Consider the following 17,690-nt stretch of genomic DNA (forward strand, 5'->3'; position numbering starts at 1 on the left):
TAGGGCTCTCTGCTCAGCAGGGAGCCTGCTTCCCTCTCTCTCTCTCTCTGCCTGCCTCTCTATCTACTTGTGATCTGTCTCTGTCAAATAAATGTTTAAAAAAAAAATCTGTCAAATATTCTTAAAATATGAAAATGGAATTTTAAAATTTGAGATATATCACTATATCCACAACACTAATACAAGATTTAAAAGAACATTCTATTTCAGAAGCACTTTAATCTATGAAGTTATTTGAAGAGTGATTTATAAAAAATATAAATTCAGGTGAAGGCTAAAATATCCAGGGGCAGAACCTAATAAGTTCATAAATTATTGTTTAATGTATCCTTAAATATTGTAGATTGCCTTCAGCTAACATAGTTATGATACTCTAACTAAATATGCTCATTTCCTCTATATGGACCAGAAAGAATTTACATTAAAACATACTATGTATACTTAGTGATTATTTTATTACCATATATTATTGTATACAATTTTGTTTAATAAGGATGTTATAAATCATATTTTAAACAAAAACGTATGCATGACATAGGTAAGCAGTAACATTTTGAAGAAAAGAGAAAAACTATGAAAACATCTACACAGAATTTGGTAATACTGAGAAACATGAGTTGGTGCATAGTAATGATTGAAAGCTTCCTAATACACTGGAACACTGGCAAATGTTGAGATACTGTAAGAACAATCTGGTATAGGAGAAGTTCAAGTTAGACACATCCATATCCTCCGAAGTGCACATCATGTAGAAACGAATCCCTTGTTAGAGCGGGTACACACAGAACATCCTTTGTTTGGCACTTAGCGATATAGACAAAAGTGTACTTGGTTTAATGTGATTTTATTAGATACATTTTAGTCATTTTATATGATAAAAATATACACTATTGCTTTAAATTTTATAACCGTTTAAGTGCATAACTGTTATTCTATTCACAATTTAAAATAAGCCTATTTTTCTGCTAAATAATTCAACCAATAACATGTGGAAAAGACTAACAAAAATGGTTACATGAAGACTCTTAATGAAAAGCTTAAATGTAAAAAAAAATGGAATATTAATGCAGACCCTGGTCTAAATCTTTAATGATACCTCATGCTGAAAACAAATTATGAAATGTTTTAGATAATTTGTTTTTTTTAACATTTAAATTGATTCTACAGATTGAAAATTTTGACTGAAAATGCATAGAACTGACATATTTCATCTGAAGCCACTTTTATATACATTAATTTACTAAAAACAAAAAATATTATATTTTAATACTACATCTCAGCTTGAGATTCCATAATGTTTTTATATTATACATGCAATCTGTGTCTGCCCTTCAGGTGTCACATTTAAATAAAAGGGTATTTTAAAAAAATTACCTGAGGACGGTAAAGTTAGTCAGGTGATTAATTTGCCTTACTGATAATAAAGGTCATTATATCATGTAAACAACATGTTTGAAGTTTAGACAACTGCATGGTTGTCTTAATACCGAAGTAAAATTCATTATATGATTTCTTAAAAAGACACACTGATAAAACATGTAAGACCCAAATTAGGTGCATATATATGGTATAGACTTTTTAAATGAATGCCTGAAAATATTTTACAAATAATTTTGTTCATTATAAACTATAAATGCACCATTCATTTCACTCATAACAATACTTTGCATCAAACATTGCTATATTCAATCTTAACACTCCTCAAATATGAGAAAAACAGTTTCCACTGTACTAAGAAGTGAAATTTATAAAGTCAATATACTATACTTTAAAGCTCATTCTAGATCTAAAATAGCTTTTAAAGAATTTATACACATTGAAATGGGGATTAAAGAGCTAGAAATAAAGCTACTTCACCTCATTGCAAGTTAATAAACACTGTTGCATTCAAGCAGATTTTCCACATTGCAACATTCAACGATCATGGAGATTTTAGTAAAGGTAAACGGTAGTATCTCTCTTTCTCCTGAAAACACTGTTGAAATTTTAGTGCTGCGGTCTTAATGTTTATAATTCGGAAACACATTTGACTTCCAAAATTTTTCAACATAAGGCACAGAGCAACATTTAGAGTCTGGAAGTAAGTAGATTATAGAATAAATACCTTTTTAATCACTATTTGCCCTTTTCCTGAAGAAAGTGGGTAAGTAGTGCAGTTAAAACACGCTTGAATAAAAATGACTGAATTTAAGAAATACAAATAATATTTGTGTGCAGAATGTTATTTAAAAAAGTATATTTTCTATCAAATGTACATCCTACAGTGTTACAGGTATAAAAAATTGTGAGGCACTTACATTAACAATGAAGGAGGGAAGCACTGAGGTTATCTTTTATAAGAGCACCAAACCACTTTAATATCTGAGATACAAGCTGAAGCTAGAGTTTAATTTTGTATTTGGTGTATTGACAACTTAGAAGTTGAAAACTTGGAAATTTTCAGAAGAAAAAAATGAAATACTTTAAAAAAAAAAGTGTCCTACAGTTCCCCTAAGTAAGTTCTGTATATTCTCTGGTACTCCGAATCATGTGACATAGAGATGGAATCTCAGCCTCTGTGGCAGCACACTTTCTATTTTAATGACTATAGGATATGTATTTTTAATAATTTTTTTTAACTCTTAAAAACATTGAAGGTTGATTTGGAAAAAGAGCATGAACAGCACACAATGTCTCCATGTAAACTGCTGATGACCAACACTGACAGTTTTATTATTCTGTAATCTTCTGCAAACTCATCTAAAAACCAGGGTGCTTAAAATGGACTTGCAATTACAGGAATCCACTGGATGTCAAATCAGGGAAAGGTCTGGCTTGTGATGGGTGATGAAGGGGCTGAAGATGTGTGGGAGTCTGAGTGTTGTTCATATTACTTAATTCAGCTGGGTAGGTTTCACTTAAAACTCCATTCTGAAACTGCAAAACAAAAATAGCAATGCAATCAATTAGACTAGATCTTTCAAGCATCTTAAGTCACTAAATGGTACACTGAAATGCATTTTTAAAATAATTGCCTTGCATACTGTTAAACTTCAAATTCTTTAGCATTGCTACATTTTAAGTCATTCCGTGAAGACTGACTGAGCCCATACTAGGTGTTACATTTATAACCTTTGGCTTCTCCATTAGATGGTACAGATGTGTGATACACTGGTCTCAGCTCAGATGTGGCATTCCATACATTAGAAGAGTATTTGATGAACATACTGCCTTTGGTTTGGATAGGAACTGACGGATCAGAGAATACCAGCTATGACTCACAGTTATATTTTTCTGTTATAAATAGGTTTGCTTTACCCAGCTTTCATCACAGTCAAGTTCTGGTTACCAATGAATGAACTGCATTCAAAATTAAGGAACTAGGACTTTCCCGTTAAGAGGTCAGTTCTGATGGAGGTGTCTTAATATTCCTAAAATATTATAGAAAGGGGTAGGATTTCTGAAACCAATTTTTTGTTATATGCTTTTAACAAGTACTATTAAAATGGTCCTAATTACAGATTAAGTTACCAAATAAAGTTCCCGCTCTCATCCTCTTACAATAAAATTAGTCTAATTAGTCTGTAATGTTCTTGGGCTGGTGGGGGTAAGAGTTCAGTAGGACTTTATAGATTCTAGAACCTTTGTATTCTAGAACCTTTGTATTTTAGTATATCATGAAAGTTGTGGAAACTTTCAAATAGGTTGAAATCGTACCTTCAGTTGCTTCAAATAAAGCCTACGTAATGTTAGACTTGATGTTAACATTAGACTTAAAATGTTCTCCAGAACATATATTAAATATATAGTAAAAGTCACATAATCTAGGTCTTCAATGAATGGTAGCCATGTGGTGTCTTCAAATGGAAGGCACTACTGTTCAGAGAATGGTAAGCTTTGAATAAATGACTCTTATCAATCATAACATGATGCAAGTCAGCAATTCTCTTTAAATATGTTGTCATAAGAAGTGCTGTCCAATAGAAACATAATGTGAACCACATATGGAAGTTTAAAACTTCTCTGGGGAATATACAGGTCCAGAGATTTCCTATTACCTTACTATTCATCAAGAAGTATTTTTTTTTTTAAAGATTTTATTTATTTAACAGAGATCACAAGTAGGTAGAGAGGCAGAAGCAGGCTCCCTGCCGAGCAGAGAGCCTGATGCGGGGCTCAAATCCCAGGACCCTGGGATCATGACCTGAGCTGAAGGCAGAGGCTTTAACCCACTGAGCCACCCAGGAGTAATACAAAGTGGAGGGAGAAAATGAAGAACCTGTGGTAATGAAATTTTAAACTATGATTAAAAATTAAACTCAATGATCAGCTTGTCAACAGTTTACTCAAGTTACCCACCTATGCCACATCACAGCAAGGTTGTGAGGTAGACTATAACCGAAAACTAAATTTTGAGATAATTGAAGGATGTTGGGAAGAAGGATATACTGGACATGTATCAGAGGAAAAACTTCCACTGCTCTTTCCTACTACAAAGCTCATCTACAGACCAAATGTCTGAAAGATGTCATAAAAAAATGATTACAAATATGAACTTGAATCTTAGTTGCTAATCTATAACTTTAATACATAGTAAATAGAGACCAGTGAACTTAATTTGGATCAGGATTTTCTTCAGAAGCCTACTTAAACTTTAAAATGAACTAAGTATTTTCTAACGGAAAAGCATGAATGTAAACCTACATTCCCAGGGAGCCATAGAGAGCAGCTATCATCATTGTTAACTTTTTTTTTTTTAAAGTGATTACTTTTAAAGTGTGGTTGCCGGTAGAGTTTAATGACACTTAAAAAAAAATACAGGGGTGTCTGGGTGGCTCAGTCAGTCGAGTATGTAACTGAGCTGGAGTCACCCAAGTGCCCCTAAAGAAATTACTTTAAAAAATGCAAATATATTTTTGAATTCTGAATTTTTAAAGGACATAAAAAGGAGAGAAACCCAAGGATCCTAAACAAAAAGCTTTTCACTAACTTCACCTGGTAACTTATGACATATTCATGTTGCCTTAGCCCTTGACTTGTTTCTCCTTTATAATTCAGGTTAAAAAAAAAATCTATTAGTATTAGTAACATAGCAATACTGGAAAAGTCCTGGCTTATAAAAAAGTAGTCACAGACATAAAAAGCTTATAATTCATGTGTATTTCTAATGTGAGAAGAATCCCAGAAAGGGTTTATTCAGAGTCTGCTAAAACCCTTACCTTGTTTAAAAATGCCTGTGGAGCCGGCATTGCTGGGTTGTAGGGCATATGAGCCCCGTGGCTGGGCTGCGGTTCTGGCTGGCACTGGTACAGGGACATGGCCCCGGCATAACAGGACCGAGGACTTACTATGGTTGACTCTGGATTTAGTCCATGTGTTTGGTTTTCAGGAACTTGTAAACATGTGACAAGATCTTCTAAATTAGTAGTAGGGTATGGGGATGGGTCAAAATTCCCTATGGGGAAGTCTAACTGTGTCGCCTTGGAATGCTGTGGTAACACAGACTGATGACAGGGAATCAAGTTCTGTGTGTATGGCCCAGGATCGATCTCAGGTTTGTAGGGAATTTCTTGACTGGTCCCAGTTAAGTCCGGAAAGACATTATACTGTTGTAGGTCTTGCTGAGGACAACTCAAAGGCACGGGCGGGTTAGAGCTCCACTGGGCAAACATGCCGTTCACTTGCATGTGCTTCATTTTCTGACAGAGTTGCTGCTGCTCCACTGCTCTGTGGCTTTGGTGGGGCTGAAGCTGCTGCTGCTGTTCCAGCCGCAGGTGCTCTTGCACCATACAGCTCGAGTTCAGTGCCCCGGACTGCTGCTGCTGGTAATCCGAGCACCCGAAGGTAGGTTTACTTAAAGAATCTTGGACATATGTCAGGATTTCATCCGTTATGTCAATATCTCTAAAGTCATCCTCAACTGACAAGTCACTTCTGAAAAATTCCTCATTCTGTTGCATGTGTTTGATATCTTCAAAATCAATGCCTAGCTGTTTCATAATGCTGTACAAGTCACTATTTCTGTTGTCTGGAAAGAGCCCTGACTGACCTCCACAGAGTGTTGGGTTTATTTCTTGAGGATGACCTATTTCCTCATGCTTCAGGATACTATCACTTCCCATTGGTGTGACAGTGTCTTGCCAATTACTGCATTCATTCACAGGTTCATTAAAAAGATTTTGTTCGAACGGTGTGCTACTTGAGGCAGGATAGAGATAGATGGACTCATCCTGTTGCATGATGGCAGCCAGGAGGGAACTGGGATTGAGAGAGTCCTTACTGAGAGTTGATTTGGTAGCAGAATCTCCACCACTTGTACCATTTTTAGTCCTTATTGGTAAGGGATTCATCATAGAAGGGAAAGGGCTGGTTATCTCATATAACACAGCTTCTCCAGTAGTAAACATAAAAGGCAACTTTGTATTTCGCTTTCGTAAATGTTCTGTTCCTTCTTCCTCTCTAAAATTGGGTATAAAGAAATTGGTATATATTAGGAAGAGTTAACATAAAAAATTTAAAAGAAAAACAGTAAGCAAAATCCACTCTAATTGAGTTTGATAGTAGGGAGCATGAACTTAATATTGACATACATTTTTCCTAATGACCAGTGCTATAAAACTTTTTAGACAAATTGAAGTGAATGAGAATTTGCCCCAAAACTTAGTACAGTCATTATTTCCACACTCAAGTGTTCATCCCTGACATCCTGCAGCAAAAATAAATTGAGTGGAATAAAGATCCAAATATAAAAATAAACTAAGAATTAACCACCCCTGTGCAGAGCAATTCAGGATTCTGCCCCACTACAGCAGCAGTCACTCCGTGAAAGGTGCCGGAGCCATGCAATCTACACAGGAGAGGTTCCTACAGGTTACTCCTTCATGATTGGGAGAGGAGCTGTTTTACCTAGAGTAGGGCAAAAGCAGTAACAAAGTAAATAGTCTGATAAAGACTTCTGTGTAATTGGGAGAATGGACAAACTCAGTGAGAAGTTCACCAAGACGTAAGAGTTGAATACAATAACTAAAATGAAAAATAAGCGAGATCAGCAACATAGTAGGAGATGCAAAAGAATAGATCACTGGCCTGGAAGACAGGGCAATGGAAAGCATCCAAGTCGAACAGCAAAAAGAAAAAGAGGATGAGTTAAGGGCCTTCTGTGACCACATCAAGCACACGAATGTTCACAGTATAGGGATACCAGTAGAAGAGAGAGAGGAAAGGGGCAGAGAACATACGTGAAGAAATAATAGCTGAAAAATTCCTTAAGCTGGGGAAGGAAACAGGTATCAAGGAGAGTCTCAAAAACAAGGAGCTCCACACCAAGCCCTTTCAAAGTTAAAAGCAGCAAGAGTAGTAGCAGCTACTTATATACAAAGGAAACCCCATAAAGGCTGTCAGCTGCTTTTTCAGCACCAATTTTGCAGGCCAGAAGGGAGCATCATGAGATATTCAAAATGTTGAAAAGAAAAAAAAACCTATAAGCAAGAATACCCAACAAGGTTATCACTCAGAATTGAAGGAGAGAGGAAGAATTTCCCAAACAAAAGTTAGAGAATTCATCATGACTAAGCAAGCCTTACAAGAAACGTTAAAGGGAGTGCTTTAAGCAAAAAAGAATGAAGCATAACCAGAAGAAAATTTTGCAAGGAAAAAATTTCACTGAGAAACCTATAGTAGAGGTTGATCAATCAATCATTTGTAAATTATTGATTTAACCTTATGATTGTTAAAAGACAAAAGTGGTAAAATCAATTATCTATAAAATTAGGGAACTGCAAAAGATGGAAGAATGGGAGGGGTAGGAAAAACAGTGCTTATATGACATGTTCAAACTTCATATAGACTGGTATATACTTGAGAAGTTATATGTGAATCTGAAGGTCCTCACAAACTAAAAATGTGTACTAGATACGTACACACACAAAAAGAGAAAGGAATCCAAGCATAACACTAAAGAAAGTATCAATCACAAGGGAAGAGAGCAAGAAAATAAGAGGGAACAACTACAGAAACAATAAGAAAAAAAATGAACAAATGGAAGTACATCCCTATTGATAACAGAATGGCCTAAATGCTCCACTCAAAAGATTGGTGACTGAAGGGATTAAAAAAAAAATCCTTCAATATGCTGCCTACAAGAGATTAGCTTCAGACCAAACACAAAGTCAGATTAAAAGTGAAGGGATGTAAACCTGGTGATTCACAGACCTGTACCCCTGGGGATAAAAATACATTATATGTTTATAAAAAAAAAAAAAATTGGAAGGGGAGGTGAACCATAAGAGACTATGGACTCTGAAAAACAACCTGAGGGTTTTGAAGGGGCGGGGGAACCAGGTAGTGGGTAATAGGGAGGGCATGTACTGCATGGAACACTGGGTGTTGTGCAAAAACAATGAACACTGTTACGCTGAAAAAAATAAATATATTAAAAAAAATGAAAAAAAAAAAGTGAAGGGATGGAAAAAAAAATACTCCATGCAAATGAAAGGGAAAAAAGGGGGGATGGGTAACAATACTTATCAGACAAAATAGATTTTAAAACAAAGACTAGAGCAAGACATAAGGGCATTACATAATGATAAAGGGATCAATCCAAAGATACAATAATTGTAATCATCTACATACCTAGCATAAGAGCACTAAAATATATAAAGTAAATATTAATAGACTTAAAAGGAAAAATTGTCAGTAATAAAATAGTGGGGCTTTAGCACTGTACTTATATCAGTGGCTAGATCATCAGAAAATCAATGAGGAAACTCTGGCTTTGTATGATACCTTAGACCAGATGGACTTCTTATATACACACAGCATTCCATCCAAAAGAAGCAAAATACACACATGAAACTTTCTCCAAGTTCATGTTAGATCACAAAGGAAGACTTAATAAATTTAAGACAGAAATCAAGCATTTTTTTTATGAATCTAGAAATCAGTTATAAGTGAAAAAACTAGAAAAATCACACATGGAGGCTAAACTCCATTTTATTAAACAACTAGTGGGTCAACCAAGAAAACAAAAGGAAAAAGTAAATAATCCACAGACAAATGAAAATGGAAACACAATGGTGGGACTTAGCAAAAGTAGTTCTAAGAAGTTTATGCCGATATAGGCCTATCTCAAGAAAACCTTTCACTTAAAGCAACTAGAAAAAGAACAGATGGAACCCAAGTTAGTAGAAGAAAGGAAATTAATAAAGATCAGAGAATACATATGAAAGAGAGATTATAAAAATAATAAAAAGGATTAATGAAACCAAGAGCTGGTTTTCTGAAAAGATAAAATTGATAAGCCTTTAGCCAGGAACAAGAAAAAAAAAAGTCAGAAATACACAGCAGACAGTACAGAAATACCTATGATTGTAAGAGATTAGTACAAGAAATTAGAAAACAAATGCAAAAATGAACAATTTGGACTATACCAAAACAAAACAAAACTTGTGCACAGTGAAGAAAACCACCAACAAAAGAAAAAGGCAGCCTACTGAATTTGAGTCAATACCTGCAAATGATATATCCAATAAGGGGTTAATATCCAAAATATACAAAGAATTCGTGCGACTCAGCATCAAAAACAATCTGATTAAAAAGAGGAGGTAAAGAGACATTTTTCTAAGGAAAACCTACAGATGGCTAACAGACACATGAAAAGATTATCAACATAACATCATCAGGGAGATGCAAATCAAAACTACCATACCATATCACTTCACATCTGTCAGAATGGCTAAGATCAGCAATACCAGAAGTAACAAGTGTTGAGGATGTGGAGAAAAGGGAACCCTTGTGTACTGTAGATGGGACTGTAAATTGGTACAGCCACTGTGGAAAACAGTGTGGAGGTTCCTCAAAAAATTAAAAACAGAAATACCATACAATTCAGTAATTCCACTGCTGGGTATTTACCGAAAGAAAATGAAAACACTAATTCGAAAAGATAAATGCAACCCTATGTTTGCTGCAGGATTATTTATAATAACTGAATTATGGAAGCAACCTAGTGTGCATCACTACATGAAAGGACACAGAAGATACAGTATAGTGCTCGGCCTTAAAAAAGAATGAACTCTTATCATTTGTGAAAACATGGGTGGACCTAGAGGGTATTATGTTAAGCGAAATAAGTCAGAGAAAGACAAATGCATGATTTCACTTATGTGGAGTCTAGAAAACAAAATTAACACATACAAACACATACAGTCTCAAATACAGAGAATAAACTGGTTGTCAGAAGGAACGAGGTAGGAGGATGGGTGAAACAGATGAATGGGATTAAGAGGTATAAACTCCCAGGTATAATAAATCATGGGGATGAAAAGTACAACATGGGGAATAGAGCCAATAATACTGTAATAACCTTATATGCTGTCAGGTCGTAAGTACACTTACAGTGAGCATTGCACAATATATAAGATTGTTGAATCACTATGTTGCACACCTGAAACTAACATTGCATGTTAATTATACTTAAATTTTTAGAAATCTGAGTGGGCAGAGTCATATCTAAGTAAAAAACTTAGTGGACTCTCTAAAGGAAAATAGCGATGTAACTGACCTAAAAATTAAAAATCTTGCATGGCAAAAGAATTCATAAACCAAGTTCAAGGCATGGAGAAAATATGACATATTTATAATTTCATATATTTATACTATAGTGTGTATATAAATATATACAATTTAATATCCATATTATTAAGTAAACAGCTCCAATGACATCCAAGAGAGAGTCAAACCACCTAGTAGAAAACAGGCAAATGCTTGGAACTGAAAATTCATGGAAGGAAATGCCCCAGAAAGATATAAAAAGACGTCCTGCCTAGTTAGTAATGAGAAAACGCAACAAATAACTTCTTAATAACTAATAACTAACAGAACAAGCAAATACAAAACTCAAATAATAAAAATATGAACAGCACAAACTAGACCACTGATATATGAAGAACACCATACATGGAATAGAACAAATATTCTTAATGAAAGCACATGGGATTTTTACCAACAATGACCATATGTTAGATCATAAATAAGCTACCACAGAGTTCAAGGAAATGAAATCAGAGAATGTTTTCTAACTTCAGTGAAATTCGCCTAAAATTCAGTAACAAAAAGACTAGAAAATCCCCAACGTATAAAGTACATACCACTCCATATTTCTAAACAAATCATGAATAGAAAAAACAAGACCTATCAAAACATTAAGACTATAGTTCAAGTTGTAACTTAAAGGGAAATCAATACCTTAAAGAAAAGGTTGGAAAATTAGCAAATTAGATCCAAAGAGAGGAGAAAGAAGGAAATAAGAAGACCTAAATGAAGTAAAAAAACAAACATAAAATAGGAAAAATCAACAAATTTGGATCCTTGAGAAGACAAAAAACAGTGGCCTTCTAGCAATACTGAGAGAGAAAGCACAAATTTCTAGTATCAGGAAATGTTTCCTAATCACTATAGGTCTTAAGTAAAAAGAAAACAGAGTACAAAAGAGAAAAATCATGACATGACAATGAATCCAGAGGAAGTATTTGACAAAATTCAATACTCTTTCATGATGATAATATTAGTAAACTTGAGAGAAGGAAAACTTTTAAATTAAAAAAATATATGTATGTATAAATAGCAAAAGAAAACATGGCCACACACATCATCCTCAACAGTAAAATATTAAAGGGTTTCTCTCTTAGGCTTGGAAGAAGACAAAAATGAAACCTGGTATCATTATTTCTTTTACATTTTACTAAGGGCCTAACCAGTGCAATAAAGGAATTTTAAGAAATAATGAATGTCTGAAGATTAAAAAGAAAAAAATTACATACATGGTATGTGTTAGAAAATCTGGAATAATCCAGACATATTAGGAGAAAAAGTGGATTTTACGAAGGTCACTGAATACAAGCCAATATTTAAAAAAATCAACAATTAGGAATTGTTATACACATAGAGCATTTGAATACTATCACGAGACCAAATATCTAGAAGTAAAATTAAGAAAAATATGTAAGACTCAGGTAGGAAAAATATAACCCATTACTGAAACAAAGATAGGTACATACTCATGTGCCCATATGCCTATATACATACATACATTCACCACCTTCACAGGTTGGAAAAATATTATCAAGCTGTTAACTCTCCCAAAATAAGCTATAGTTTTAATGTAATTCCATTCAAAATCTCAACAGATACTCTGGTGAAAAGTGACAACTGATTTCTAAAATATATATGGAAATAAAAAGGGTAAAGAACAGAGAGGACAATCTGAAGGAGAACAATAAAAAATCCTCAACAAACATGATGGAGAGCATACACTGAGAGATCAAGATTTATTATAAAGACAGAGCAATGAAAACCATGTGCTGTTGGTTTGAAAAAAGACTACTAGACTCCTGGAACCCAGAAGCAGAACCACAGACAGAATCCCCTAATTAAAATACAGTATAGCAGGGAAAAGATGGCCTTTTCAAAAAATTTATCAATGTTGATACTTACCTCAAGGCAAATACAAATATCAGCTCTCTAGAATGGAGAAAATATTTGCAGTATGGTATTTGACAAAACACTCATTTACAGAATATGTAAGAAACTTAGAAACTACTGTTTGCTTAGAAAGCATATAGTAGACACAGCATTCTTTATTTTTCACCTGGCACTAGCTTTTTGTCATTCTTTCATAGACTAGAGTAAAACCCTGGAGTTTTCATTGTTCATTTCTATAATTCTATATATAAAGTTTGTCATTTTTATCTTGACAATGTCCTTCATTATGCCTTTTTTCTATACAGATTATCTTTTCAGTTTTCACTTGCTAGAAAATGCTCATAGAATTTATTTGGAAGTTTACATGTAAGAGGATTTATAAACCAAAGTGTTATTAAAAATAAAATGAAGATGTGAAACATTCTGTCTGCATACTTACGTTAGAGGTCTCTGAGTTGCAATGATATAATCCGGTCTTCCATTTTTATACACTAAGCGTGCATTAGACTGAACCCAGGCCCATCGATTATCTTTGGTAAGAAGCCTGAATACTATCATGCCACTCTCTCCAGTCTTAATCACTAAAATACAAAAATTATCAAACTCCAAATCAACATATTAAAGAAAATCTCTGAAACAAAGCCTCTCTAACATATTTTTGAATATATTTCATTTATCACCAAAGATGATAAATGTCTTGACAACTTTTAAACACAACATATTAAAATGCATGGAAACAGTTCTGAAGAACTGTTTTTTCTATTTCAGACTAAATTTATTATTCAGTAGGTTAAAGGGATGATTAGGTTAGAAAATTCTGCTAATACATGAAACTAGAGAGAGTATCCAGTTTGGGGAAAATAAAAAGATAAAAATTATTTTCATTTTAAAAAGGGAACATTTCTGTCATTGATGCTTTAAAACTGTGTAATAAAATACTAATATATACTAGCAGATTTATAAATTAGTAATACTATTAAAATGCAGAAAAACATTGGATAAAATGGTCATTTTCATAGTAGTTAAGCTACTATATATTCTTGTGTGGCAGGTGTACAGCAGTTAATAACAAGTGTAATTCAGATTAATCATAATGGTATGACACTGAGTATAAGTTTATTCAAATAGTTGCCTGAAACACTGTATGCAATACTCTGAAGTATGTACAAGAACGTATGCTGGTCTTCAGGCACGTTTTTAAGGAAATACAACTTACTCCGTATGTGGTACTCAGCGCAATAAAGCATATCAGCAGCATGAACAAATTGGTATCCTGACCCTCTCATGCACAACTCTGCTTCAGTATAGCCTAAAACAAGTTTTCCTCTGTTTAAAAAAATAGAAGAAATTGGTTATATGCAATTTTCTGCACTATGTTTTCCTTGACATTCAGAATTTTACATTAGCAGGTATAAGCAGTCAATCTCATTCATGTAACTACTTTCTTTTGTTTATGGCTGCTAATTTCAGTTTTAGATGATTTTCTTTTGAATAAAGAAAATGAAAATTAGCACGGTCAAAGATGAATCTAACAGAACAGATTACGTAGATAAAACAAAATCTTTAATAAAGATGGACAACGCTTATACTCCATTTTGAGGGGCAAAATTTTTAGAACTTGTCTGTAATCCCGTATTAGAAGAAAAACAATGATACATTTTTGATATGATATGAAGGCTACTATCACAGTCCACTTCATAGTAACTTCTGGAAGTTACTAAACTTCTAGGGCTAAAAATCAAATAAAGTTTATATATTTTTAAAAAGTTTGTATGTTTTAAAAATATAAAACAAACCAACAATAACAGTCATGAGGATACTGAATCTTACCAATATAAGCAAATCATCTCTATGATACAGAAATTGTGACAAGTATTGTAAAAAATTATAAGATGATCTGTGAGCTTGATGAAATTACTTTAAAACCCTATACTGAGAGAGTAAGACAGAACAGCTCACATAATAACAAACAAACATTATAAGCTACACTCTACATCATACATGCTAAGAGAGATTTACTGCAACAAAATATACATTTAGTGAAATGCAACTGCAAGAGTTCTACTTACTTGGCATCACAAGCAGTAGGCGTAAAGTCTAGTTTGTGTTTGGTTCTAAAGATGAAATTTTTGGTCCGGATCTCAAGGATGGACGGCGGCTGAAGGGGAGTCGCTATTGCGAACAAAGCCAGCTGCGGGGGAAGTATCGATCCGTCTTTCCCTTTCTTGTTCTGTCCATGAAGATACTTTAACCTCCCTTGGAAATTCATTGCCTTAAAAAACCAAAACCAGTTTGTTACAATGAACACGTTAAAACTGTTCATTTCAGGGGCGCCTGGGTGGCTCAGTGGTTTAAGCCGCTGCCTTCGGCTCAGGTCATGGTCTCAGGGTCCTGGGATCGAGTCCCACATCGGGGTCTCTGCTTGGCAGGGAGCCTGCTTCCCTCTCACTCTCTCTGCCTGCCTCTCTGCCTACTTATGATCTCTCTCTGTCAAATAAATAAATAAAATCTTTAAAAAAAAAAACAAAAAAAAAAAACTGTTCATTTCAAAAGGTCCAATCATGGCCATTTCCAGTATTCTTGGTGATTCTGTAGAAGTTCCTGAGGTTGACTAAACGGCTGTCATAAATGACTTTTTCCACACGAAGCCCATTATAACTATCCCCAAAGGTAGTCCGAACACTATCCTAAAAGGGCCGACAAGGGAACTGCCATAACAAAATCACCTGTGTCATTTTCTGAGCTCACGACTGCCCTGCCCTTTACACTTAGCATAGTCCGCATACACTTGGCATTCAGTACGTTGTTCAATGAATGAATGGTGATAAAGTCATCAAGTACACATTAATTTTCAAAGTCAGATAAACTATAGTCCAGAGCTCACTATTTCATAACGCATGGCAAACTTTTATGTAGAGATAAAAAGGTAATTTTGTTAAAAAACTACAATGAATAACAAAAAAATCACGCCAAGAAACCAGAACTCTATTGACAGTAAAGGGCACTTTTAGAAGACAAAGGAAACAAAAATAATTTAAATGGGAACATGATCCATTTAGTTGCTTAAAAGTGTATTAACCAGGCTAAGGGATGATTCTGACCTCAGTATACGATAGCAACACAAAGAAGACAAGACCCAATGCTACAAATTCCATCTGAGAACAATCTATTAACTGATCTAGGAAAACTATCTCCAAGCACAACTGTACCTTTGGGTCAGCCAAATTATCTTCAGAAATAAACACATCATCAAAATGACTGTTTGCTAATGTTTAAGATTTTACTATAGATCTCAAATTCCTGATAATTCACAAAAGTAATATGCATCACGCTTGCTGTTGTCTTCTCCTGTACCCAGCGGAGAGCACTGTCTTAAAGACAAAGACCACTCCCACTGCGAGCATCCTGCTGCAGAGGCTCCCTGATGACTTGGTTCAGGCTGCACGCCAGCAGCTACACCGTATGGCGATCCTGCAATCACGAATAGAAAACCATTTTTCTAGATGCTAGGTACTGCACCTGTGTAGAGAAGGCCATGGTAATTTTTCTGTCTGGCAAGGACTAAATCCAAAGAGAGTAAGCACCTGCTGCTAAAAAGGGCTACAGACTTCTCGGTCTTATACAATAAAAAGTCTTAAAAATAGGCAAAAGACAAGGTTCTACATTATTTCACTTAGTCTTTTTTACTACATCCCAAAAGATTGAGATTTTGAGATACGGAAGATACTAGAAATCTGAAAAAAATAATCTAAGTTGCCTTCCATCATGAAATTATTTTAATCTTTTTTTTTTCTTTTTTTTAAAGATTTTATTTATTTATTTGACAGATAGAGATCACAAGTAGGGAGAGAGGCAGGCAGAGAGAGAGAGAGGAGGAAGAAGGCTCCCTGCCAAGCAGAGAGCCCGATGCGGGGCTCGATCCCAGGACCCTGGGATCATGACCTGAGCGAAAGGCAGAGGCTTTAACCCACTGAGCCACCCAGGCGCCCCCATCATGAAATTATTTTATAAAGGAGTTTTAAAAACCAAACTCAAATCTAACCAAAGAAAATGGTTTCAGTTTCCTTTTTTGCTTTTGGAAACTTAATAGTAATTGCCAGTATCGTAAGATTTTGTACCTTACCAGAAAACCAGATGAATTGTCCAGCAGACATCTTAGTCGGCACACGAAGCTCCTTTCCATAAAGGAAGAGTTTTCTGGAGGAAGCTGGTCTGGGGTATAACAGCCTACTGTTTGTGGCAGGCCATTAGCCTCTATAGAAATAATACCAACATAAATTTATGTGTCATTTTGCTGTATAATCAAGTGTTTGGATAGCTGATCTGTGTTAATTTCTAAACCGGATTCTATTCTGAATACAAAAACGAATAATCATGAATTTTCAGAAGAGTAGCCAATGAAAAGAAACCAAAATGTATGGAGTATCACTTTTACTGCATAGAACTTTATTCAGTTTTGTTTTTATTTCTATTGTCAGCAATATCCATATTTTCCAATGCCTTTTATCTTAAGACTTTCAGAGACTTCTAAAAGCATTGTATGTGTGGTAGTTATACTTCAATAAAAAATTAAAGTAAGAGCACTGCACTGAGAAAGGTTTTTGTATACTTGCACACTCTAGTTGGCTTTTGTATTTGGTCCATTTTACAGAAAGAACAATTCATACATACCTGAGTATCAACCTTATACATTTCTTCCAATCTCTCTCAATAGTGTAAGTGATTTTTATAAAATATATTACTGAGAGGGGCGCCTGCATGACTCAGTCCTGTTAAGTGTCTGGCTCTTGATTTCGGCTCAGGTCGTGGTCTCAGGGTGTGAGATCAAGCCTTGTGTCCAGCTCTATGCTCAGCAGGGAGTCTACTCTCTCTCTCTCCCCCTCTGCCTCTCCCCCAACTGGCACACTATCTCTAAAAAAAAAATAAATGTATCTTTTAAAATCACTGCACTTTCCTTTGCATTCTTACCATCAATTCTTTGTCCAGAGTCTGTACACGGTGAAGGGTTTAATGTCCAGTGTAGCTGACGCTGAAACTCACCTCGGTCTTCAGTGTGAATAAGTTCATATACGCTCTGATGTATGACATCAGACTAAAGAAAAAAGATACCAGGAAACTTTTTTAAAGTACTGATTAAAACAATGTAGCTTACTAAATTAATTTCAAAATGTAGCTAGATTATTGGGTGCTTGTCGGTGGTGAGGAACGCACATCAAATGGTCACAAAGCTC

The 17,690-nt window shown here is 34.8% G+C and overlaps 1 protein-coding gene across 1 annotated transcript in view; it reads right to left on the reverse strand.

Annotated features, from left to right (window-relative positions):
- Nucleotides 1-438: 438 nt before the first annotated feature.
- AHR (aryl hydrocarbon receptor) overlaps nucleotides 439-17,690 on the reverse strand; it is a 50,338-nt gene continuing 33,086 nt past the window's right edge. The window contains exons 5-11 of the mRNA XM_046021042.1: nucleotides 17,428-17,551; nucleotides 16,583-16,713; nucleotides 14,529-14,731; nucleotides 13,676-13,785; nucleotides 12,899-13,040; nucleotides 5,199-6,438; nucleotides 439-2,916 (exon numbers count right to left, since the gene is read on the reverse strand). Of these exons, the coding sequence (XP_045876998.1) occupies nucleotides 2,773-2,916; nucleotides 5,199-6,438; nucleotides 12,899-13,040; nucleotides 13,676-13,785; nucleotides 14,529-14,731; nucleotides 16,583-16,713; nucleotides 17,428-17,551 (2,094 nt within the window). The 3' untranslated portion in view covers nucleotides 439-2,772. The remainder of the gene's footprint in view (nucleotides 2,917-5,198; nucleotides 6,439-12,898; nucleotides 13,041-13,675; nucleotides 13,786-14,528; nucleotides 14,732-16,582; nucleotides 16,714-17,427; nucleotides 17,552-17,690) is intronic.

This window comes from Meles meles, chromosome 10 (assembly GCF_922984935.1).
Source record: "Meles meles chromosome 10, mMelMel3.1 paternal haplotype, whole genome shotgun sequence".
Classification (NCBI taxonomy): Eukaryota; Metazoa; Chordata; class Mammalia; order Carnivora; family Mustelidae; genus Meles; species Meles meles.